This window comes from Rhipicephalus microplus, chromosome X (genome assembly GCF_043290135.1).
Source record: "Rhipicephalus microplus isolate Deutch F79 chromosome X, USDA_Rmic, whole genome shotgun sequence".
NCBI classification, from domain to species: Eukaryota; Metazoa; Arthropoda; class Arachnida; order Ixodida; family Ixodidae; genus Rhipicephalus; species Rhipicephalus microplus.
In genome coordinates, this window is record NC_134710.1 from 504,079,622 (window position 1) to 504,104,184 (window position 24,563).

General features: G+C 43.3%; 1 protein-coding gene across 3 annotated transcripts in view; it reads right to left on the reverse strand.

The window, feature by feature from the left end:
- LOC119160735 (chorion peroxidase) overlaps positions 1-24,563 on the reverse strand; it is a 1,158,638-nt gene that overhangs the window by 1,132,731 nt on the left and 1,344 nt on the right. For all 3 annotated transcript variants that reach the window (XM_075881050.1, XM_037412942.2, XM_037412943.2), the window contains exons 2-3: positions 24,395-24,484; positions 20,055-20,321 (exon numbers count right to left, since the gene is read on the reverse strand). In XM_075881050.1, the coding sequence (XP_075737165.1) occupies positions 20,055-20,321; positions 24,395-24,470 (343 nt within the window). In that variant the 5' untranslated portion in view covers positions 24,471-24,484. The remainder of the gene's footprint in view (positions 1-20,054; positions 20,322-24,394; positions 24,485-24,563) is intronic.

Genomic DNA, 24,563 nt, shown 5'->3' on the forward strand with positions numbered 1-24,563 from the left:
ATTTATTTATTCGTAGCTTCGCTTGTGTTCAGAGTATTGCTCACACGTCATTGATTTGGTACGCCCCCACCGAGATGACGTCGGTGAGCAAACCAACGTTGCGAGGGCGTCGCGGAAGTCCTCGACTTAGTAGGGCCGTACACGTACGTACAGAACCGTCCACTCTTTGTACGAACATCGCGCCGCGGGGCACCAGCGCTAGCGGTGCGGCTGTGCATTGAAACTTATCGACGCAGGCGCACAAGAGCGTGGAGGCGGGGCTCCATTTCGATTAAAAGCGTGGGAGCGCACCGTGCTTGTTTTGTCGTGAACCAAACTCAAATCACCTGAGAAAGCACGAGCGTTGCAGAAAAGCGGCCTTAGCTCAACGCAAGGTGTTGTGTAGTTATGATTTTGACACGTGGGTGATCCCCCTTGCTTCAGTACCAGAATGCCTGTTTAATGTATACATTGTTGCAAACTCTAGAGTGTTGCTTTTGCTTGGTTTGTGACGGTTTTGTCCGTGAAACAATTTCGCCGCTGAGTGGTGCTCTGAGAAGTTTGTGCTACTACAAGATATTTACCGTGGACTGAAATTACGTTAGCAATGGTGTGCCTGCATTCCTCCCGAATTTAAACATGGCACGCTCTGCCGCAAACAAACTTTTGTATCCCGACTAAATTTAGCTGACCTTTCCACCAATAAGGCTCCACAGTGGGGCATTCTAACGGCTATGCACACTCTGAAGGTACCGAGTTTGCTGACATTAGGATACCAAGTTCATTGCTTGTTTGCTGCGTTTGGCAAAGTTAGCAACTATCAGTAGCGGGTAAGTTCACTTCGAGCTCCAATAACTGCATTCATTCTATTGGGGAGGCTTGTCTATAGGGCCGACAACTGTTGGTGTTGGCCGTGATTTGCCCCCATTCCTCTTAGACAATGGCCCAAAGCGCGTCCGCTGCGATGGCACGGAGTAGTCGGTGGGCCGGCGTAAGCTTCATGTTCTCCCCCACATTTTCAATGATGTTTATTTCAGGTGACCGTGAAGTCCACTCAAGGACTGCCACGTCGTGACTCTCTAAATACTGAGAAATTTTTTATATATGTATGGAGAGTTATCATGCTGCAGTATGAAATCGTTCTCTGGGAATGGTCCCCCAACGAGATATGGGAGCAGCACGTCGTCTAAGAGCCTACAGTAGGCGACTTCCATGAAACGATTTTCACTTCTGACAACGCATCCCAGCCTTTGAGCGGTAACAGTGCGAAATGAGGCCAGCCAATCAAAATACTCTCAGTAACAACGCCAGGCCTGCACGAAAGGCGCAGCACAGCCACCGCGAAAGCTAGAAGAGCGGCCTTTCGGAGCCCTTTCTAAACACTCATTGATTGACTGCTGCAAGTACACTTGCTTGATACCCTCTACGGCATTATTGACAAAACTTTTTCTGCAGTAGGCTGGCATTCGCTATGCTATTTTTTGTCGTTCTTATGAGAAGCGTGGCATCCGCTAAACACTTGATAAGAATTTTCTGCTAATTGTTCATGCAGTGGCTAATGACGATGAGGAATTGTGCCTGAAGCGGGTATATGCTACAGATATTAGGTTAACAGAACAAGCCTTTGTAATGGGTTGGAGCACTGGACGAACCCCTCGTTACGCTATTCGCATTGTGTGACGACTGGTTGTTCTTTCACTGTTCTAAACGCTTTATAAGTCGTATTAACGTGATTGCTTTCCGGACATAAAGCCTGCCTAAGGCAAGTTTGCCAAAAGTCCCAAGCACCGGCGTGGCTCAGTCGTAGATTACTGGGTTGGCACCTATGGAGTGAACCCGGGTTCCAGCACCACTTTGACATTGATACAAAGTTTTTTTTCTAATTTAGTGCGTTGTTGATACGGACACCGGCGGTGGTGGACAACCTGATTTTCGATGTCATAGGAGCTTTCGCTGTAAATTACGGTCTTGCGATTTGATCGTATACAGCGTTTCGATCAGACAGATAGCATAATAACCTAATAATCATGTGCAACCCTCTATCCTTATCGCCAGGAGATGAAATGTGTGATTTCCATACTACACGAACCACAACAGACCTGCTAAGGGTGATCTTGGATGGCCAGAGTCCAGCGGAGCTTTCTGGGTGAGTATTTTTTTTTTGCACATGCATAGGTGATCCAGGTGGGAGAAAAAGTGCACCGGACACCGCAGATTCTTGCGCCGTCCCGTCAATTTCGCTGTTTGTTTAAAGTTGAGTTACTTGAACTTTGGTAACGTGCTCATGGGCAAGACGGCAGGCTACTTGAGCAGTGGCCCCAAGATGTTGTAGGATATGGTCCAATAAATATTCTGACGTTAAACGTATGGCGAACTCGCTTGAGGCCTTCTCTAAAAAAAGGCACCGCATATACATGCGCTCTCTTTGCCGTGTTTCGGCTTGTCGGCTGAATGTGCAGAAGAATGAAATAAATCAGAATTATAGGGTACTCAGGTACGAAGGAGAATGTGAACAACGTCAATGCACTGACATAATACTTGAGATTTTTTCACATCTTGAGAACTTAATGTCTGTTATAATCCTTGCGTTTGGCTACCGGAAGATGTGAACCTCAAAAAAATAAGCTGTTTTCCAACGGTCAGGTATATAAGATGTTACCACAGCCTCAAAGTTTTCGCAATGCATTACGTGTTTAAGCAGAAGGATCGACACGCACGAGGTGGTGGAAAAGAGTGGGGTACCTCTTTCTCATTAAAAAGTTAGGTGCCAACCAGTCTATTCGTATGATAACACAGCAGAAAAAAAGGGCTCAATGCAGGTCTGCGGAGAGTCGGGTGACCATGCCCAAATGCTACTATAAACGCTCCAATGGTACGTGATATTCATACTTTTCGAAAACTAAAAAATGTCTTCAAGACCAACGTCACGGGATGAATATTCAGCTGATGTTTCTATAATTTCAAGGACAAAAATTGAAACAGTGCCCACGCGCCCGTAATTTCGGGCCAGGTCTATCTATCTATCTATCTATCTACTATCTATCTATCTATCTATCTATCTATCTATCTATCTATCTATCTATCTATCTATCTATCTATCTATCTATCTATCTATCTATCTATCTATCTATCTATCTATCTATCTATCTATCTATCTATCTATCTGTCTGTCTGTCTGTCTTTTTGTCTGTCTGTCTGTCTGTTTGTCTGTCTGTTCCTATGTATACACTCATCTATCTCTATATCTATCTAGTTTCCTACGTTGGGATGTTCTCGTGGTAAGCTTGAGGTACACCAGAATATATGTGGGAGGGTAAGATGATATGGGAAATATGACTGACTGAGCACCTGATATCCCATCGCGTAACGTTGTCAAAGCCTTTTCTCCAAAAACGTGTGGCGCATGTATACAGGGATACCACAACTGTTTGACCGCTATGTCTGTCCATGTATGGCGAGAACAGACTGTGGTAATCTTAACGCGATAGCGTTAAGCAAAAAACACAAAAACTTAAAATGCACTAAAGTTACTTGAAGGTGAGTTTTCGATGCAGCGCTGACTATCTAATATCATATACATTACCTATGCACTCCTGTGATGCAGGCATGAAGTTGGGTGATGCCTGTATATTAGAAGTGGCACCATCCGCTGAAGTACGTTTATGCACCCCTATGAAGTGCTACCTTACTTGCGAGCAGAAGCGCTTGAATATCACCTTTTCGCTTCTGGTATTGCTTGTACCAATGTCGATGTTGGTATCGTCACGCTACTATGAACAACTGCTTATATAAAACATATTCGACTGTTCAACATACGTTGGTGCGTCAATTTTTGTACATTGTACAGCTTGAGTTTGTAGCAGTTTCGTTACAATAAAAAAATGCAACGCAGCTACCTTCCTCCCACAAGCTTTGAAGGACATCGATTCTCAATGTATTCGTGAAATCTGCGGAATACTTAACACTATAGCGTTAAAGAACTCGCTCCACAGAAACGCTGGCGTCAGCGTCAATGTCGGTGTCAGCATCGTTGATTGCGAGCACCAAGTCATCACCTTGTTAGTGATAAAAAAATAAGAAATGTTGCAATCAACAGAACTCGTAAAACTTTTCAGGTCTGAGTGAGAAGCGAACCCTGATGGTTTGCATGACAAGCAGCTGTTCTGTCACATAGCCTTGCGTCTGCTCATAAACACAATGAAAAGAACCTTCTTATATTTTAGATGCCGTGAAAATAACCTTCATGCTTTACAAACACGCGAGTAATGCATAATGCCTCACAGTACAACATGTAACACCACAGTAAAATTGCTTGGAAGAAACGTACATTCCCATCAAGTGTTCTATAAGTTGATTATAGTTACCTCGTGGTTTAAAACCAGGCAGCCACTGCAAAAGAAAACACGTTACGGTACGCCTTCCGTTTAAACCACGTAGAAGATGCATAGCGAACTGGGAAGTACAGTGCGAGCATAATAATGGGGCTTAAAGGCATGCTACCCACAAACACAAAATTCAATAGGCACAGGAGTCATTATCCTGTTGAATTCCTAAAGGTGAAGCTTAAGAATACCCAAATTTTTCTGTTTTTTTCTGCTAACATTCCAGCTATTTCACTTTTTTAAGACACGTATAAGCATAAGCGCTCTAAACAATGCTGGAACTTTCTTCCGAGAACTATAGAGGATTTCTTTAGGTTAATACTATTATTTTTAATGTTAAGACAGTCGAGGAAAAAAAAAGCAGTGAAATTTGTCACCTTCTAGAAAAAGCGTGGTTTACACAAGTCATTGGAGTTCATGCTAATAATGTATTTTGATGAAGAGCCATGATTCATGCGTCCTTTTGCTAAATCCTAATACATTTTTAAATTCGAAGCATTTCTTAGCGAACTTCGGTGCGTTTGACCACATCCATCCATCCATCCATCCATCCATCCATGCATCCATCCACCCATCCACCCATCCATCCATCCATCCATCCATCCATGCATTCAACCATCCATCCATCCATCTATCCATCCATCCATCCATCCACCCACCCATCCATCCTTCCATCCACCCACCCATCCATCTATGCATCCATCCACCCACCCACCCGCCCACCCCCCCACCCAACCACCCATCCATTCATCCATCTATTCATCCATTCATCCATCCATCCATCCATCCTTTCGTAGTGAAGGAAACACGATGACGAAAAACGCGAGCAAGCACGAGCGTCAGCAGGAGCACCAGATTGAGCCCGCGCTTGCTCGGATTCTGGCTCCTTGACTCTCACCGCGCCTCGACGCTTCACGGTTAACGTTTGTCGGGCTTCTCTGACACAGGTCTACAATAAACCACGTCACATGTGGTGGAGATACGCGGTTTCCCTGTACCAATCTGTACATTCCCTCCCGGAAGCTCCCCCCGCTTCGTGACCACGTTGCCACCATGGCCAAGGAGCCTCATCCGTCATCCAGACTGGAGCCTCATCCGTCCTCATCACCTGCAGCGCCATATATTGCAAGAGACAGCCGCTCATCTTCACCGGCTCTGGGCACGCTGATAAGGATGATTGGCTGTCGAAGTACGAGCGTACCAGCGCCAGTAACAGGTGGGTCGCCCATATGAAGATTGGCTACTTGCAGTCTTATCTGACGGACATCGCTCAATTGGGGTACAACAACCACGAGAGCGACCTTCCCACTTGGTCTGTCTTGAATAATTCTATTAGAGTGGGCGCGGTGGACCAGGAGTGAGTATGTGGTCTAACAAGCCATTCTTCTGTCTCGTTCAGGTGCTTGTTCTTGGATCCGCCGGCTTAACACATCGACGGGAACGTGTGCCTTCCGGAATAAATCCGCAGCTCGAACCAACCAAATTTGGCAAGCTTCATCAGTATTCAGCGTCATCAGAGGAGCCACATCGTGATACTGCCAGCAGTACGATATCCGTGCTTTTTAACACCCGTGCGCAGAAGCAGTTGGCACCCCATGTGACTGCCGCATAGCACCTTATAAGGCAGCACCGACACTACTCTTTCAGTGGGCGCGGTGGACCAGGAGCGAGTATGTGGTCTAACAAGCCATTCTTCTGTCTCGTTCAGGTTGGTGATTACTTTAGCTCAATTAAGAGCGATCATCGTGGTCTTTTGGTCCTACCGTGCCCACAACGCTTATTTAGTTGTGCAAATGATGTCTTTTGTGTGTGCTTGCTTTTGATTTGTGGTGACGTGGAGTCAAATCCAGGTCCTTCAACTGAGGCCTTGCTAAGTGAATTGTTAGCTGGTCAAAATAAGTTAGATGATGAAGTGGCAGCCTATAGAGCTCAGCAGAATAATATGGAAAAGCTCATGGCTGACTGGGTCGCTCGTTTTTTGGAATTAGAAAAGCGAGTGGCACGTATTGATATTCTAGAAAATACAGTCAAGTCCTTGGAGGCGAAGTTGACTGATATAGAAGACAAATCTAGGCGTTCTAATTTGGTGGTTTTTGGCATACCGGAAGAAGCACAAGAGACCAATTCTATGTTAAAATCTAAAATCTTAGACGATGTGTTTTCGAAGAAACTTGACGTTCAGTGTAAATCAATCAGCAGAATTCACCGTCTTGGTAGACCCGGTAAAAAACGTCCTGTAATCATTTATTTTCAAGACTATAACGAAAAAAAACAAATTCTAAAGAATGCCTACAAACTCAAAGGGACTGTCATATCTTTGCAAAATGATTACTCGCACACCAGATTAATAAAGCGCAAGCTCCTGTGGGACAGTGCTAAATTGGAAAAACAGCAGGGAAAAAAAGTCAGTCTAAAGAATGACAAGCTACGTGTCAATGATGACACATTTATCTGGGACGACACCCAAAACGCAAGAAATAATATTCGGACCCACGGATCTTCTAAACAGAACTGACTTGCCCATGAGGTCTGCAAGGAACTACGACTACTTAATATCAACGCGCGCAGTATTGTAAATAAAAGTGACCAACTCGAGGCAATTATTTTAGAATACGCTCCTCACATAGTGGTGATAACCGAGACATGGTTACATGATGATATTGACGATACGGTTGTTTCCCCCCCTTCTTATCGGGCTTTTCGTCGTGACAGGAATACTAGAGGAGGAGGAGTAAATATTTTGATCAAAGACGATATTCCAGTCGTGCTTTTACGTCAGCCTGAAAATATTGAATGCGTTACTTTAAAGATTACATGCTGGAATATTTCATTCTTGGTGTTTGGCTTGTACCGCCCTCCTGATTCATCCCCTCAGTTCTTACATGACCTCTGTGAACACATGTCTTCATTTTCTCATGACAAAATTTTTCTTGTTGGAGATTTGAACCTGCCTGAAATAGATTGGGTGAATGAATACCTTGGTCCCGACTTAAATACAAATTTCAATTATATAAGTAATATTATGTTGTACCACAACTTCAGGCAGGTTGTCAATCAACCGACACGTGTTCATGGTATACGTCAGCTACGGTACTTGATCTTGTCTTTGTCAGTCAAACAATCAGTGATTTTTCTGTATCGGTTGAACCAGGTATATCTGATTACTACATGGTGTATTTTTCCTGTCCAATACAGTCTTGTAGCACGAATCCATGTAAAAGGGTGACTGTTAAAGACTTCTCGCGCGCCAGAGACGAGAGTGTGTTGTATTTCCTTGATTTTAGTCTCAACAGTTTTCATGGTGACGATGTTATCAGTCTTTCGAAAAAGTTTATAAACATGTGCATGTACTGTATTAATAATTTTATTCCTGAAAAAACAAAGAAAATAGCAAAGAAAAATCTCTGGATGACGCGAGAAGCGCTGCAACTAAAGAGAAAGATTAAACGCTTAAGACGACAAGGCGCTTCTCGTGATACTATTCTAAATATTCAATCTAAATTAAATGAAATAGTGAAAAACGCAAAACAAAGGTACTTCCAGCATACGCTGCCAAGTTTTATGTGAAATGCCCTGGAAAAGTTTTGGAGGTACTTAAAAGAAAAAACAAGGTCAGTTGACCAAATTGTACACGAGGGACCCCTAGTCGTCAAGAAGCAAAGAATTGCTGATCATTCTAACAAACTTTTTCACAGTGTTTTTTCCCGTTCTTATGATCTGCCGTTAATAAAACATATGCCTCACATTGTACCACCCGATATAGTATCGCAACCAGGGGTAGTTTCTATGTTGCTCAATCTGAAAACTAAGTCATCACCTGGTCCGGATGCCTTACCAAATGCTTTTCTGTGCAGATATGTAGAAAAGTTGTCCCATTTTCTAGTTGTCATTTTTCATGCATCGTTATCTTCTGCAGTTCTTCCTAGCGATTGGTTGAGGGCGCGTGTCGTACCTGTGCCTAAGAAAGGAGATGCAACACTTTTAACTAACTATCGTCCGATTTCACTAACATCCTCTTCGTGCAAGCTGCTTGAACATATCATAGCAAACGAGATTAACAAATTTCTTTCTGATAGAAATATTCTCCCTAACTACCAGCATGGCTTTCGTAAAGGCTGTTCTACGGTTACCCAACTGACTTCTATTGTTCATAATTTTGCGTCTGTCCTTGACAAATCTGGGCAAATTGATGTAGTTTTTTTAAATTTTAGGAAAGCGTTTGACCTTGTTTTGCACTGTAACCTTATAAAAAAACTCTAAATGGTTAACTTGCCAGCATATTTAATTAATTGCATTTCTGCCTACCTGACTAACCATAAGCAATTTGTTGTTATCGATGATAATTTTTCGGGTGAACTTCCGGTAACTTCGGGAGTCCCACAGGGCAGCATTTTAGGACCTTTGTTATTTTTAATTTACATTAATGACATCACTGACACAATTACAGAGCCCGTTCAAATCAGATTGTTCGCCGATGACTGTGTGGTGTTCCATGAAATAACTTGCAGTGACGACCAAGCTGCACCTTATTCTAACCTTCAAAATATCGTATCCTGGTGTGGAAAATGGAATATGGAATTAAATGCAGAAAAGTCTGTCTATATGAAAATCACCAAAAAGGTTAAAAAGTTATCCTTTCCATAAAATATCGCTTCCAAAGCCCTAAATGAAGTTAATCAATATAAGTACTTAGGTGTTACTATTTCTAACAATTTATCCTGGAATACGCATATATCTAACATCTGCAAGTCGTCTTTCCGTAAGCTCTGCTTTTTGAGGCATAAATTGAAACAGGCTCCCCACAACACTCGTCTAACAGCTTATTACTCGCTAATCCATCCAAAATTAGAATATGCATGTACTGTGTGGCACCCTTACACCAAACGTAACATTGACGCAATAGAAATGATACAACGCAAAGCAATGAGATTCATTTTCTCCAAATACCGTTCAACTGATTCCCCATCAACCCTAATGCTAACTAATAGCATTCTAACATTACATATACGGCGTGAAATTCTCAGACAAAAATTTATGTTCTTGCTGAAAAATAACCGTTTATCCCTTAACCCACAGCCTTTCAGAACTCCGCTCGAAGCACGCCGGACAAGGCATCGCCACGCTGAATCCCTAACGCCTTATAGCACTAAAACCAACGTATTTAAGTATTCATTTTTTTCCGCGTACAATAACAGACTGGAACAACTTGCCTTGTGAACAGCTGTCCAATATTGACGCTATTGCTCAGTTAAGATGTTAAGTTTTTTATGCTTTGTATATGCCTTGTGTATGCCTTTTTGTTCTTGCCTTGTATACGCTTTGCATATGCTTAGTTTATATGCCAACTTTTGTATTGTTTTTTTTCCCGTTCCATACTTACAATTTTGTTTCCCTCTGGTTATTATAATTTGTACTTCCCATGCCCCTCCTGCTTGGGCCCTTACCTGGGCCTGCAGTATGTCATAAATAAATAAATAAATAAATAAATAAATAAATAAATAAATAAATATTGCGGACGTCTTCGTTTGGCTATCGGCTCGCAAACGTTGGGCCGAGCAGTGCTTGCGTCAACGGGTGCAGCTCCACGGGGAGAACTTCACAAGCTACATTGAAGATGACATAAACCACTGCAACCGTGGGAACGCAACTATGACCGAAGAGGAGAAAATTGGGCACATCCTCAAGCGCATCGAGGCCGACGCTTTCCAGATGCTGCTTACAAGGAACCTCTTCCCCCCCCCCCCCCCGTCAGTCTTGCAGTACTCATGTCCTTATATCAGTGTTTCAAGGAGTTTTGTCGGCAGCACTCGATCGCATGCCAAGCCCTGAAGATGCCCGACACAATATCCTGCTTACAGCTTGCTGTTCGCCATGCCGACCAGCAGCCACTGCTATCCACCATCAAGGACTTCGTCCGTGAGGAGGCAGCGCGTCAGCTTTTATCGCTGCCTCTCACGAACGCACCAGCGCAGACCTTGGCCCCTGATATGCAGCACGTTATTCCCAACCAAAATGCGGATGCAATACCTCCTATGTTTCAGCAACCACCCCTATTTGCGCCACTTATGCTGCCATCGCCTCTTGGCCTCCTCAGGAGCCTGTACTCTATGTCCCCGCCTCTAAGCAGGTCTTTGTGCACCTTACATACGATTCCATCGCCTCTTGATCACCTTATTAGCCTTCACCCTATGTCCACCCTGCGAGGCCAACCCCCGCCTCACTACCGACTACGAACTCTGCAACGCGGCTACCCTGCGCAGGGTTATCGCCTCCGTTATTCCACCGCCCAGACTTGCGGCGATCGCCGGACGACAGGCCCATCTGTTTCACCTTTTTCTTGTCAAATGTTCTAACTCGGAAAAAAAATGACATATACAGCTAAGAGACCTTTTAAGTTCATTGCCCTGTATATTTGGCTCATCTGACGTTAGCGATATCTTAAAGTTGCGCGTTTCATTCTCTAGCACTTCTCATGCATGGCTCTTCATTTTTCTAGAATATCTGTTATGCTCCAGTTTTCAGCTTCTACAATAGAACTAGCGATAGGAGAAAATCGCTGTACGGACTTAGAAAACTCTAGAGCGTTCACTATCAGGTGCAATGATTTAGTTGCTCGATTGTTAGTACCAAGTCATTAAGGGTTTTTAAAGTGCGGGGAGTGGATCCCCTTCTCAAGGACACGCCTGCGTTACATCGCTGGAGGCAAGATTTGAAGTGACGTTGTCATGGTCATCAAGTACTGTGCGATGTTTATTACAATGCTCTGGTGGTGCGCCTTGCACAAGGAGACCTTTTATTATTATTGAGCAACGATTCCATTTGTGATCTCGGAGTTAGCCATGTTACTTTGTTTGACAACTAAAACTTGCGCAAATGTTGGCGCTCAAATAAACTCCAGTGTGGTCAAAGTCACTTTACGCCTACTCTCAGCGTTACGTCAAAACATGGCTCTTCTCGCATGTCTAGTTCACTTGATATAAAAGACTCTCATGAGGCATTTGGCACTTCACTACCTATATTTTCTTTGTCGCGATATAAATTAATGCTCCGATAAATTTTATATCGTAAATTTAAGCCCGACGTTGCAGCGCGAGAGCTTTTTTGGGACATTTTTAGCGCTTATTTTTCATCTATACGTCGGCATTTACATATACCCAAAATACTGAGTGGATCTCTGCTGAGCTACATCTTCGATTTTAGTACTGCATCTTTAAGCTTTTTATGATCGAGGGCATATACGCAAACAAAAAACCTCAAGCTGAGGCTTTAATTATGTTCACTGGCACTTTGGCTTGTGCGAGTCGAAAAGAGCAAAAGATGGAACTTTTCTTGGCATAACGTTGGAGGGCTTGCTAACCTGGGGACCTGAGATCTCCAACATTGAAGAGCATGTTAACCGAACGCTGAATGTTCTTGATATATTACAGGAATCATATTGGGTGGCACATCTGAATCACTTATGAAGGTTCATAGAACTCTTGTTCGACAAGCCATCAAATATATATTACCAGTTGTGCAAAGTATATCTGAGACATATGAACGTAAGCTAAAAAACATTGAAGCCCGCTGTTTTCATAATTGCGTGGGCCTACCACACTCAACTCACAATGACCTCGTAATCGCAGAAGCCAGAGCACCGCCCATTAAAGTTCTTTGCGTTGAAGAACTCTGCCACCACTCTCTCTGCTTATCCCAACGACATGCCCAACTGCTTCGTGAGAAACTCATTAAAAACGGGTGAATTGGTGACACCTTCTGAGCTTATGAGGCGACACTTCAACAAGAACTTTATTTCTTGCGTTACAACATCAACTTTCCTCTTTGGCATTGTGCAGCCCCGTCGGTCACTTGAGGCATCAAAGAAATGAAAAAAGAAAAAAAACAAAAACCCACGATCACTGACTTGAATAGAAATTTATCATGTTTCGACAAATAAAACTATCACGACCATTTTACATTTGTTTTCATGAACAGGTCTACAATGAATGAAAGCTCGACTGTGTATTTCGCATATCCTCACATAAAATAAAACGAGATTTCCGACTTTATAGAAAGAGATTGTCTGTAGCAGTGGGGCTAGCTGTATTATTACAAGCTTGAAAATTCATTGTTGAAAGCCCACAAAAGCAATACTAGGTAATATATTATGACTCTAAAGGAGCGCTACAAATGATGAAGCATTATTATTGTCATATTGATGATAGTATTATATATAAAATCTTGGAAAGTATTGCTATCGCTTCTCTGGACGATCACGATATAAGTTTTCAGAGGCTTCCAAGTCACGCAGGAAAACACAGGAACAAAACAAAGAAAAAAAAATGCTTTAGAGTAGTCGTCTCTGTGTAGCCTGTAAACATAGTTATTCAATAAAAAATCCATAGTTTCACCGCAGGGGACAAGCAATGAATACAATAGGAACAAGTTGAATCTTTACGCGCAGAAAGGATACCGCGTGAAAACACGCTACGCACAATTTACCACAAAAGAACGCACAAGAACACAGACAGGACGTGTGCGAGCTGACAATACTAACAGCTCAACACTCCAAGAACTGCTACAAAGACACATGAAATATATACGCACAGGTATACCAAGAATGAGCGCGAACTACCTAATGCCACAGTTCCTCACGGATATGGCGTTGTGAAATAAAGACTAACATATGAAAAATAAACTAACGAGAATGAAAGATTCTGTCGTGGAGCGTCTTACTTGAGACATTTGAATCTGCCGTGTGTGGTGTTAACCAAAATGACACGGAGCGTACGTTGTCAGCAATGGCAGGCTAATTGTATACATCATCATCACCATCATCAGCCTGACTGCGTCAGCTGCAGGAGAAAGGCCTCTCTCGTGTTCCGTCAGTTAACCCGGTCCTGTGCTCTCTGCTGCCACTTTATACCCGCAAACTTCTTAATCTCATCTGCCCACCTGACCTTCTGTCTCTCCCAAACCCGCTTGCCTTCTCGGTAATCCAGTTTGTTACCCTTAATGACCAGCGGTTATCCTGTCTACGCGCTACATGCCCGGCCAATGTCCATTTCGTCTTCTTGATTTCAACTATGATATCCTTAACCCCCGTTTGTTTCCTAATCCACTCTGCTCTCTCCTTGTCTCTTAAAGTTAGACCTACCCTTTTTCTTTCCATTGCTCGCTGCGTCGTCCTCAATTTAGGCTGGACCCTCTTTGTACGTCTCCAAGTTTCTGCTCCGTAGCTAAGTACCGGTAAGATGCAGCTGTTATATACCTTCCTCCTGAGGGATAGTGGCAATCTACCTGTCATAATTTGAGAGTGCTTGCCAAATGTGCTCGACCCCATTCGTATTCTTCTAGTTACTTCAATCTTGTGGTTCGGCTCCGCGGTTATTACCTGCCCTAAGTAGGCATAGTCTTTTACAACTTGAAGTGCACTATTACCTATCTCGAAGCGCTGCTCTTTTCTGAGGTTGTACATTAGTTTCGTTTTCTGCAGAATAATTTTAAGACCCACCTTTCTGCTCTCCTTTTCTAACTCCGTAGTCATGACTTGCAATTCATTCCCTGAGTTACTGAGCAATGCAATTTCTTCGGCGAAGCACAGGTTACTAAAGTACTCTCTATTAACTCTTATCCCTAACTGTTCCCATTCTAGGCTTCTGAAAACCTCCTGTAAGCACGCGGTAAATAGCATTGGGGAGATTGTGTCCCCCTGCCTTACATCCTTCTTAATTAGTATTCTGTTGCTTTCTTTATGAAGCACTATGGTAACAGCTGATCCCCAGTAGATTTCATCTAGGATGTTTATATATACTTCATCGACGCCCTGATTCCGCAGTGTCTGCATGACGGCTGATATTTATACTAAATCAAACGCCTTCTCGTAATCTATGAAGGCTTGTATAGTGGTAGGTTATAATCTGAGCATTTCTCTATGACCTGATTGATAGTATATTTGTGCTCAATTGTTGAGTAGCCTGTTCGAAATCCCGCTTGTTCCTTTGGTTGATTGAATTCAAATGTTTTCTTTAGTCTGTTAACAATTGCCTTTGTAAATAGCTGGTATACTACAGAGAGCAAGCTGATCGGCCTGTAACTCTACAAGTCCTTGTCATCTCCTTTCTTATACATTAAGATGATGTTAGCGTTCTTCCAAGACTCTGGTACTTTCCCGTCAAGAGACACCTCCTAAACAGGGCGGATAATTTTTGTAACACAATCTCTCCTCCATCTTTCAGCAGATCTGAGATTACCTGATGTTTACCAGCAGCTTTGTCTCTTTGCATGCTCTCGAAAGCTTTTCTGATTTCTCCTATCATTACTGGTGGGGTGCCATCTGGGTTACTGCTAGTTCTTATAGTATTTAAGTCGTAGTGGTCCCGGCTACTGTAGATATATTTGTAAAACTCGTCTGCTATTTTAACTATCCTATCTATATTGATAGTTATTTTGCCTTCTCTGTCCCTTAGTGCATACATCCGATTTTTGCCTATCCCAAGTTTCCTCTTCACTGCTTTGACGCTTCCTCCATTTTTCAGAGCGTGTTCAATTCTCTCCATGTTATACCTTCTTACGTCAGATACCTTACGCCTATTAATCAACTTCGAAAGCTCTGCCACTTCTATTTTGTCTGTTGTACTTGAGACTTTCATGATTTGACGCTTGTTAATGAGATTCTTCATTTCCTGGGAAAGCTTGCCAGTGTCCTGTCTAACTAACCTGCCTCCAACTTTCACTGCACACTCCGTAATGATGCTCATAAAATTATTATTCATTGTATCTAGGCTAAGGTTGGTTTCCTCACTAAGAGCCGAGTACCTATTCTGAAGCGAGACTCTTTTTTCTGTACTTTCCCTTTCAATGCTAGCTCATTGATTGGCTTCTTGCGTATCAGTTTCTTTCATTCCTTCTTCAAGTCTAGGCGAATTCGAGACCGTACCAATCTATGGTCACTGCATCGTACCTTGTCAACCACTTCCACATACTGCACGATGCCTGGGTGTGCACTCATTATGAAGTCCATTTCGTTCTTATTTTCCCCATTAGGGCTCCTCCATGTCCACTTGCGGTTTCCTCGTTTTCGGTAGAAGGTATTCAAAATCCGTAAATTATTGCGCTCTGTAAATTCTACTAGTAGCTCTCCTCTGCCGTTTCTAGTGCCGATGCCATAATCTCCAACTGCCTGGTCTCCAGCCTGCTTATTCCATTAAAATCTCACATCAATAAAGTAAGTATTACTTACTTACCTTACTCATTGCCGATTCCACGTTTTCATAGAAGCTTTCAACTTAAGCGTCATCATGGCTGAATGTAGGCGCGTAAGCCTGTACCACCTTCATCTTGTATCGTTTATTCAGTTTAATTACAATACTTACCACCCTTTCATTATAGCTATAGTATCTCCCTATGTTGCCAGCTTGTTTCTGTGAATTAGGAACCCCACTCCCAGTTCTCTTCTGTCAGCCAAGCCCTGATGCGCAAGGACGTGCCTATTCTGTAGCACCGTATAGGCCCTATTTGTCCCCCTAACCTCACCGAGCCATATTATATCCCATATAACACCCTCTAGCTCTTCGAATAGTACAGCTAGACTTCTCTCACCAGATAAGGTTCTAGCGTTAAACGTTGCCAAGTTCAGGTTCCAATAGCGGCCTCTCCGGGTCCAGAAATTCTTAGCACCCTCTGCTGTGTGGCAGATCTGACCGCCGCCGTGGTCAGTTGCTTCGCAGCTGCTGGGGACTGAGGGCCGTGAGTTATTTGTGGGAGGTAGTGGCCAGATACTGCACGATGGTGGCCAATCCTTATATGGTGAGGGAGTGCGGTCCCGGCTGTGGTTACCGGTGAGGCCGCACCCCAGGCCTCTTAGTGTAGTTCCATCACCATGGGGATTTTTTTATCTGGTTGGGAACTGCGTGGCACCGGGATTTCAGCCACGGACTTTTTGCATGCGAGGCGGGTCCTCAAACCACTACGCCATCGCTGCACCATATAATATTTGTGTACACTATATATTATTTGTTGGTCTTCAGAGCTCCATAACATCAACGCAATTTTGTCGTCAGGAGCGAGCTGACAGGCAGGTCTAGCGTTGGCCGCGCTCTCAAGGTGTCCCCTCAAGCGTTTCCACGAGCGCCACCTTGATGGAGCATGGTCTCCCCTGCGTGCGCGCTTATCAGACTCGTGATTCGAGAGAACACGAACGTGGCTTCGCTCGCTGTCATGGCTGCGTTTATGAAAAGAGCACGCCACTCACACACGTAGAAGTAAGCTTTGCGATAGTGGTTTGTGCTTGCCCAGTGTACACATGTGCGTTTCTTTCATGCGTTTTTCTTTCTGTTTGAACAGTGCGCTTTAAGTGTCGAGCTGTGAAAGCTGTCAGTCCACAGATGTCCTGAGTATGCTCATTTCATGCGCGCTTTCTGCTTGAGGTGCGCGCTGCAAGTTTGGAGCTGCTTGCTGTTGTTCACGTGACTTTGCAATTTGTTGCTGCAGCATTTACTTCTTCACCCTTCTGGGGAAACAATGCGCCATGAACGCTCAGCTACCTCTGTGCAGACATGATTCACTTTCCAGGTACAGATTTCGTGAAAGAGTGATCAGCCATATTTGCTTTCACAGGCCCGAGATTGCTTTATCATAAATCATAGTGCCAATTTCACCGCGTTTTACCTAAACTGAGCTTTTCCGCATGACGCAGCTCTTGATATCTTCAAGAGAATGAAACATTAGGAACTGCTAAAATACTAAGTAGTTATGTGAAAATAAATAACTGAGGTTATATGAAGTTTCAGTTCGCGCTATGATGTACGAAAAAGAGCTTCTGTCCAAGAGAAGTATACTACAGGCCAGGGTGATGACGGAAAAAGTGCTTCTCGCTCCCTTTTTTGTCAAGTGGATACCGCCGATACGAAAATAGTTCTAGGAGACATCTTTGGCCGTCATCTCTCCTACGCACATTGTGTACGCAGAATGTGGCTTTAACAAATAAAGAAATATAGCACTTCACAGTTCTTCTTAGTCATCATTGATCATCATTCAGAAAGTCATTGAAGGTGTGTGCTCAACTCTGTTTAGAGCAGTAACGTTCCAAATACAAATACTTCCTCTTTTAAATCAAGCCATTGCTCTTCTGAATGCCAGTTGCCACACACCCTTTGAGAAATGGCGCCATGGTGAGTCAAGTGGCCTTACCTGCAGTGGCGCGCTGGGCGCATCGGCTGCGGACTCGAGTCATAGCGCAAGATCTATCTCGGACAGTAACAGCAAACAATGGTGCTAATATGGATGACTGCAGAGCTGTCTACTTCGTTGAGTCTTGAGATGTGCCGTTGCGAACGCCCACAAAAGAGTGTCTAGTCAAGCCAATCTACTTTTCGGTAGACGTTTTACGCTTGCATCAATTCTTTATTTTGAGTGGCGTTTTCGAAAAAGGAATGTCACTGGAGGTGCAGTGAGGTTCCTTCTTCCATGAAATATTTTTTATCTAAATAACTAGTTAGGCGCTTGCTATAGTAAAACATACTTACAAATCGGGAGTTATAGTTCATTTTCATGCATCTGCAATGTTTTCAAGCCTACAGACTTGCGAAGTATTGGCTCCGCGGATATATATATATATACATGATTGAATGATATGTGGGGTTTAACATCCCAAAACCACCATATGATTATGAGAGACGCCGTAGTGGAGGGCTCCGGAAATTTTGACCACCAGGGGTTCTTTAACGTGCACCCAAATCTGAGCACACGGGCCTACAACATTCCCGCCTCCATCGGAAATGCAGCCGCTGCCGCCTGGATTTGAACCCGCGCACTGCAGGTCAGCAGCCGAGTACCTTAGCCACTAGACCACCGCGGCGGGGCAAATATTCATATATATATATATATATATATATATATATATATATATATATATATATATATATATATATATATATATATATATATATATATATATATATATAGTTATATATATATATATATAGTTATATTATTGTGTTAAAACACGGAAAAACGAGCCCTTAGGCATACACTTCTTTCCCTTATTTCATTGAACGAGGGTCTCGTAATACCAGACTTGGTGTGTTTAGGTTGTATAAGAGGGACAATTAATCAGCTGCCCGCTCATAATAAGTTCACGTGCTACGTGACGCCAAACATACGCATAAGAGTATTTTCACACTCGTTGTTTGGCTTATAGATGGCGCTGACTGTCGCTCCTAGTTCTAAATTCACATATAGGCCCAAAAAGTAGATGGAGGGAAGGCCGCTGTGGTAGCTCAGTGGTTAGAGCATCGAACGCGTTATTCGAAGGTCGTAGGTTCGATTCCTGCGCACGGTTGGTTATTTATTCATCCACTTTTCTTTCTTCCTATTTACATTCCATTGGTTCCAATTACTTCGCCTGTACATTCCTTGGCATTACTGTCTGTTAGATCTCATTAATATTGTGTTAAAACACGGAAAAACGAGCCCTTAGGTATACACTTCTTTCCCCTATTTCATTGAAGGAGGGTCTCGTAATGGCAGACTTGGTGTGTTTAGGTTGTATAAGAGGGACAATTATTCAGCTGCCCGCTCATAATAAGTTCACGTGCTACGTGACGCCAAACATACGCATAAGAGTGTTTTCACACTCGTTGTTTGGCTTATAGATGACGCTGACTGTCGCTCCTACTTCTAAATTCACATATAAGTCCAAAAAAGTGGATGGAGGGAAGGCCGCTGTGGTAGCTCAGTGGTTAGAGCATCGAACGCGTTATTCGAAGGCCGTAAGTTCGATTTATGCCCACGGTTGGTTATTTATTCATCCACTTTTCTTTGTTCTTATTTACATTCCATTGGTTCTAATAACTTCCTCTGTACATTCCTTGGCATTACTGTCTGTTAGATCTCATTAATATTGTGTTAAAACACGGAAAAACGAGCCCTTAGGTATACACTTCTTTCCCTTATTTCATTGAACGAGGGTCTCGTAATGGCAGACTTGGTGTGTTTAGGTTGTATAAGAGGGACAATTAATCAGCTGACCGCTCATAATAATCATATACTTAGAAATTTTGGCGCAACCTCGACTCACGCAAACACTCACACAAGCACACACACTTACACCAGAGCAACACACACGACACGCAGCGCTCGTGTGTGTTGCTCTGGTGTAAGTGTGTGTGCTTGTGTGAGTGTTTGCGTGAGTCGAGGTTGCGCCAAATTTTCTAAGTATATGATGTATAACCAACTAGCCCAACAACAAGTTTTATTACGCTCATAATAAGTTCACGTGCTACGTGACGCCAAATATACGCATAAGACTGTTTTCACACTCGTTGTTTGGCTTATAGATGGCGCTGACTGTCGCTCCTACTTCTAAATTCACATATAAGCCCAAAAAAGTGGATGGAGGGAAGGCCGCTGTGGTAGCTCAGTGGTTAGAGCATCGAACGCGTTATTAGAAGGTCATAGGTTCGATTCCTGCCCACGGTTGGTTATTTATTCATCCACTTTTCTTTCTTCTTATTTACATACCATTGGTTCTAATAACTTCCCCTGTACATTCCTTGGCATTACTGCCTGTTAGATCTCATTGATATTGTGTTAAAACAATGAAAAACGAGCCCTTAGGTATACACTTCTTTCCCTTATATATATATATATATATATATATATATATATATATATATATATATATATATATATATTTGCAGCACAGACACTTACTCCATTCTCCAGTGGGAGGTGTTTCCACAGGACAGCATACTTTGTTGCCCCTTCCACAGCGGGACCTGGGTATTTCATCAGCTCCGTTGAGCTGGTACACACAGTGGCTCAATGGCTCACATGTTCCGGCCTCTCCTTTGGCTGTTTGACATTCAGAGCTTTGGGAGTCTTCCGAGCTGTTGTCATTTTGAGGACCCCTGCCACGTCCTCGGAACTGTCCTCGGCCAACTATATCTCCTAGGCCTCGACCTGGACCACGGCCTCTGCCTGCACGCAACAATGTCACATTGGGCAACGAAGATTCTCAGCTTTTTTCAACTCCATAGAAATGAAGGCATCTTGGACAGCCATATAAGAGAACTACCAACGTGTCATTGGGGTTCACGCAACTTTGATGTGCCACAAAAAACGCTGTTTTGTATCACCGATTATGGCGCGGTAGTCATGCCTTTTCATACATTCCAGATTTTTTTATGTATTTCTCGATGTGATAGTGAGAATTTCAACAGGCAATTTGATGTGATCTATCGCGAAAAACATGGAGAAAAAAATATTCAACACTTCATACCCAAGGGCGCATCTCCCAATACGTAACAAAATTTTGCTGTTGATTATGCTAAACGCTTAGCTGGAATAAATTTGCGTTACAGGACCAGCCTAATTTAACTGTTTAGTTTTGTTTTTGAACAGTATTTGTTGTAGTTTTACTTCCGAAAACCAATATTTAAAGAACGCCGTAAGGAAGCTTAAGGCCTTCTAAAGGTGTTCGCCTCCCGCGTGTTCACTTGTTAACCTGAATTAAATGGACCATTATCATAAGTATTGGGATTAGCCCAATTTTCATGCCGCTATAAATCAGAGCTGTTACGGTCGAGGTTTGTCAACACACATAGAAGAAGAGAGATGAAAGACAATCACTAAAAAAGAAAAACGACAAAGAAAAAAATTGCTGCCCGAGCACTCCGTACAAATGGTTAACTACTGAAAGCTAAACTTCTGGCCCCGGTGTTTAGCATTCGGTTCAACCCAACGTTGCACTGAAGCATTTCACAAGTATTGGTTTTATATTCATTTTTCTTAATGTTGTTAGAGACACGTTTACCTTCAGTTCACCACAGTGTTTGTTTCGCGCGCTGTACATTGTGACTGTCACAATTACGTCATGGAGAAGTGTAAAAAATGGTTAATTGAGTTTCACAATGCATTAACTGCGGTGATTGTTGTCCAACCACAGGCGATCACGAACGTTGCAGCCGAAGCCAAAGTTCCGCTGGATAAACTGACGCCGAAAGCGAGCTTTCGCCCCAATGAACATGCTCCACAACATTCACCGTCGTGCCTGCAACTCCACTTGTTCAGTGCCCCAGTGTTGAAAGCTTTTGATATTGCGAGCTAACTCGGTGGTGTTATTTGCAGGATCCGCCCACCACCGGCGCTTGCAGTGCCGTTTGCGATTTCTTACGACTTGGAAGACTGCCAGATCATCGGTACGCAATTGCTGCTGGCTCTCGTCCTTTCAGACCTGTGTATATGCCCGGACAGCACCATTGGCCAGCGGATGTGAGCTCTCGCATGTTTCCTGTGTTGGCGCTCTTTTAGAGTTGCCCGTGGCTTACCTATGTAAAAGCTCTGCGTTGAATCTGATGCGCGCGTGCTCGCCGCTATGGCTGTGACAAGATAGACGACATCACGAACAAGGAAGCCAGCAACGCACGTGCTTGGGTATGACTCTGAAAATGACGTTATTGGTAGGACAGCCAATGGAGACTGCTCGTGACCCAGATTCCGAATGTTTTTTGTTCATCTAGTCATATACAGCTTTCTATGTAAAAAAGACACTATGGCAAGTGGTGGAAACGAGAGGGTGCCTGCCTGTTCTGGTGATTAGGACCCAGCGTCGGTTGACTTAGTGCAAGCTGTCCCGTTTTTATATATAGTATATCCCACTTCTGTGCTTTCATCTGTTGATGTTTCTCCATTCTGTGTCCATCGCTGTTTGTTCTAGTCCGAAGTTCATCCCTGTAATTTATGTGCATGAAACCTACAGAGCCGGCTAAAGCACTTGACTGCTAAGCAGAACGTTGCGGCATTAATTGGCAGCCGTGGCAGCAGCAGTTTGATAGGTGCGAAATGCTAGAGGCTTGTGTGCTTAGATTTAGGTGCAGGTTAAAAAACACTATTGTCAAAATTATGGGTGCCCTCCACTATGGCGTCTCTTGTAATCATAACCTGCTTTTGGGGCGTAAAGGTCCATAATGTATCTGTTAAACGTATACGACACACAAATGTTAACATCATGGAAAAACATGAAATCAGGTTGGTTTATATTTCTTACAAGGAAGTGCTGCCGAAACAGCAAGGTCTGCGTTACCGTTAGAAGCTCGGATGTTTAGTGAAGAATTCTAACTCAATAACTTTGGTCCTGCTCGGAACTTCAATGTATGCGCACTAACAATATATAGCAAATTTTAATAATGGCTACGGAATCAAAATTCTAGCCTGTTTAGGACGCCAAACAGAAATTCTGCTTCATCATTTAACCTTTCAATCTTATCTCTCACAGCAACGTTATTCGTTAAACATGGGAGAGGGGTTGGGGTCATCGAATCAAGTCTACCTCCATTTCTTGAACTGACAAGGAGTTGCCACCCAGGGCAGCTTTAGTCAGCTGCTTGTGCAAATGACAGGTAATCAATACTTTTGAAACAAGAAGACCTTGGTGGAAATGTCCATGCAAGACAAGTGTCATGCCAGCCCATGCTTCATCAGCACGTTTTACTTTTGCTGTCTATACGTCTACTATGCGGTACTCTTGTTGTAAAGAAAATAAACAAGAATAAGCGATGTAAGACTGTCATAGCATTCATACGACATGCATGCAGTTTAAAGTGGTCATGTTGACTTAAACCGCGCAGTTGAACATTTTTGGCTATTCAAATAAGAATGTTGTTATTTCACTCCTTAGGTTGTAGTAACTATACTGCATGTACTGTTATAGTCTATATGCGAGTTCTAGCGTCCCAAACCACCATATGATGATGAAAGACGCCGTACTAGAGGGCTACGTAAATTTCTACCACGTGGAGGCATGTACTGTTATCGAAGAGAGTAAATGAGGGGGGTATCTTTCCATAAACATGTACTTTTTTGGAACCTACTAAACTTCGACAACAAAAGTGTGCATTGAGTGATGCGCTTTTGAAGAAATAAAACATCGACGTGCCTTTCTGCTACTTTGATGTACTTGTTTAGGTTGTTAAAGAGAGAGATAGAGAGAGATGGAGAAGGAAGGCATTGAGGTTAGCCAAGCTTGACTCAACTAGCTACCCTACACCTCGGGTGGAGGAATGGGGAAGAATAGAAAGAAAAGAGATAGAGAAGGAAGAAGGAAAGTAATTAAAAGATAAACAGTCAGCTTGAGACTACATGGCACGGACCCACGCTATTGTTTTACAAGCGCTCGTGAAGTCCGGTGGTCCTTACAGAGCACAAGAAAGCTTTCTTGGCTGTGCGCATATGTGAAAGCTTCGACCAATGTCCCAGGATCTTCTTTTTTGTAACTGGTCGTGTATCCAGCTGACAGAGCTTGGCTTCCATAAAACGTCGTTTAGCCTGGTATGCTGGGCAGTGACATAGAATGTGCTCAAGCGTATCCTCGCAGGCGCAAAGTATGCAAGCTTAACTGCTCGCCATTTCCAAGGAGACAAGAAACGCATTCGTAAATGCCACGCCCAACCTCATGCGACACAGCAAAGTTTCATCACGTTGTGGGAGCCCGGATAGGAAACGATGTTGCAAGTTTGGGCCGATCGAATACAGGCACCCATACAGACAGGAGAATCTGCGTATTCCATTCTAGGAGAGATATATGGCGAGTAAGCGATTTTAGTCACCTTGCAGCGTCCGTTCTCCAGAGTGGTATGGGCGTTCAATGGTGTTGGTCCTGAGCCGATCAAGCAGCTTCATCCACGTGGTCATTGCCGACAAATCCGCAATCACTCGGTAACCATTGAAATTCATTGTAACAATAATGATTGTTGGCCTAGTTGGTATTGCCTAATGACATGCTTTGGCCGCAAATATCATGTGTTCGTTCACTTTGTGTGTGTGTAATTTGTGGCCAAAGCATGTCAATAAAATTCAATTTCGTGACCATACACATACAGATTGAACTATTGCCATGGCGTTGGTAAGAAAAATTTAAAGAAGCTGTGACAGCAAAAATACGCTGATGGTTCTGCCATCTGTACTCATAAAAACAGTCTTTGTTCTGATGGTGAAGAAATTTGGAGTTGTCTTTGACAAACACTGGTCGGTATAAAGAGAACAAAATGTCATACCTCTTCCCCTCTGGGCCAGAGAGAGGTCAGCCAGAAGAAGGACGAGAAGGAGAGTGGTCAGGTAGATGAGCCGCATTTTGTGTCTGCGCCCTGCAAAAGTGGACGACAGTTGCTGCTTGCATCTTCTCTTTTCCGCCCTCTAGCTCTTGGCTTGATTTTGGGCGATAAT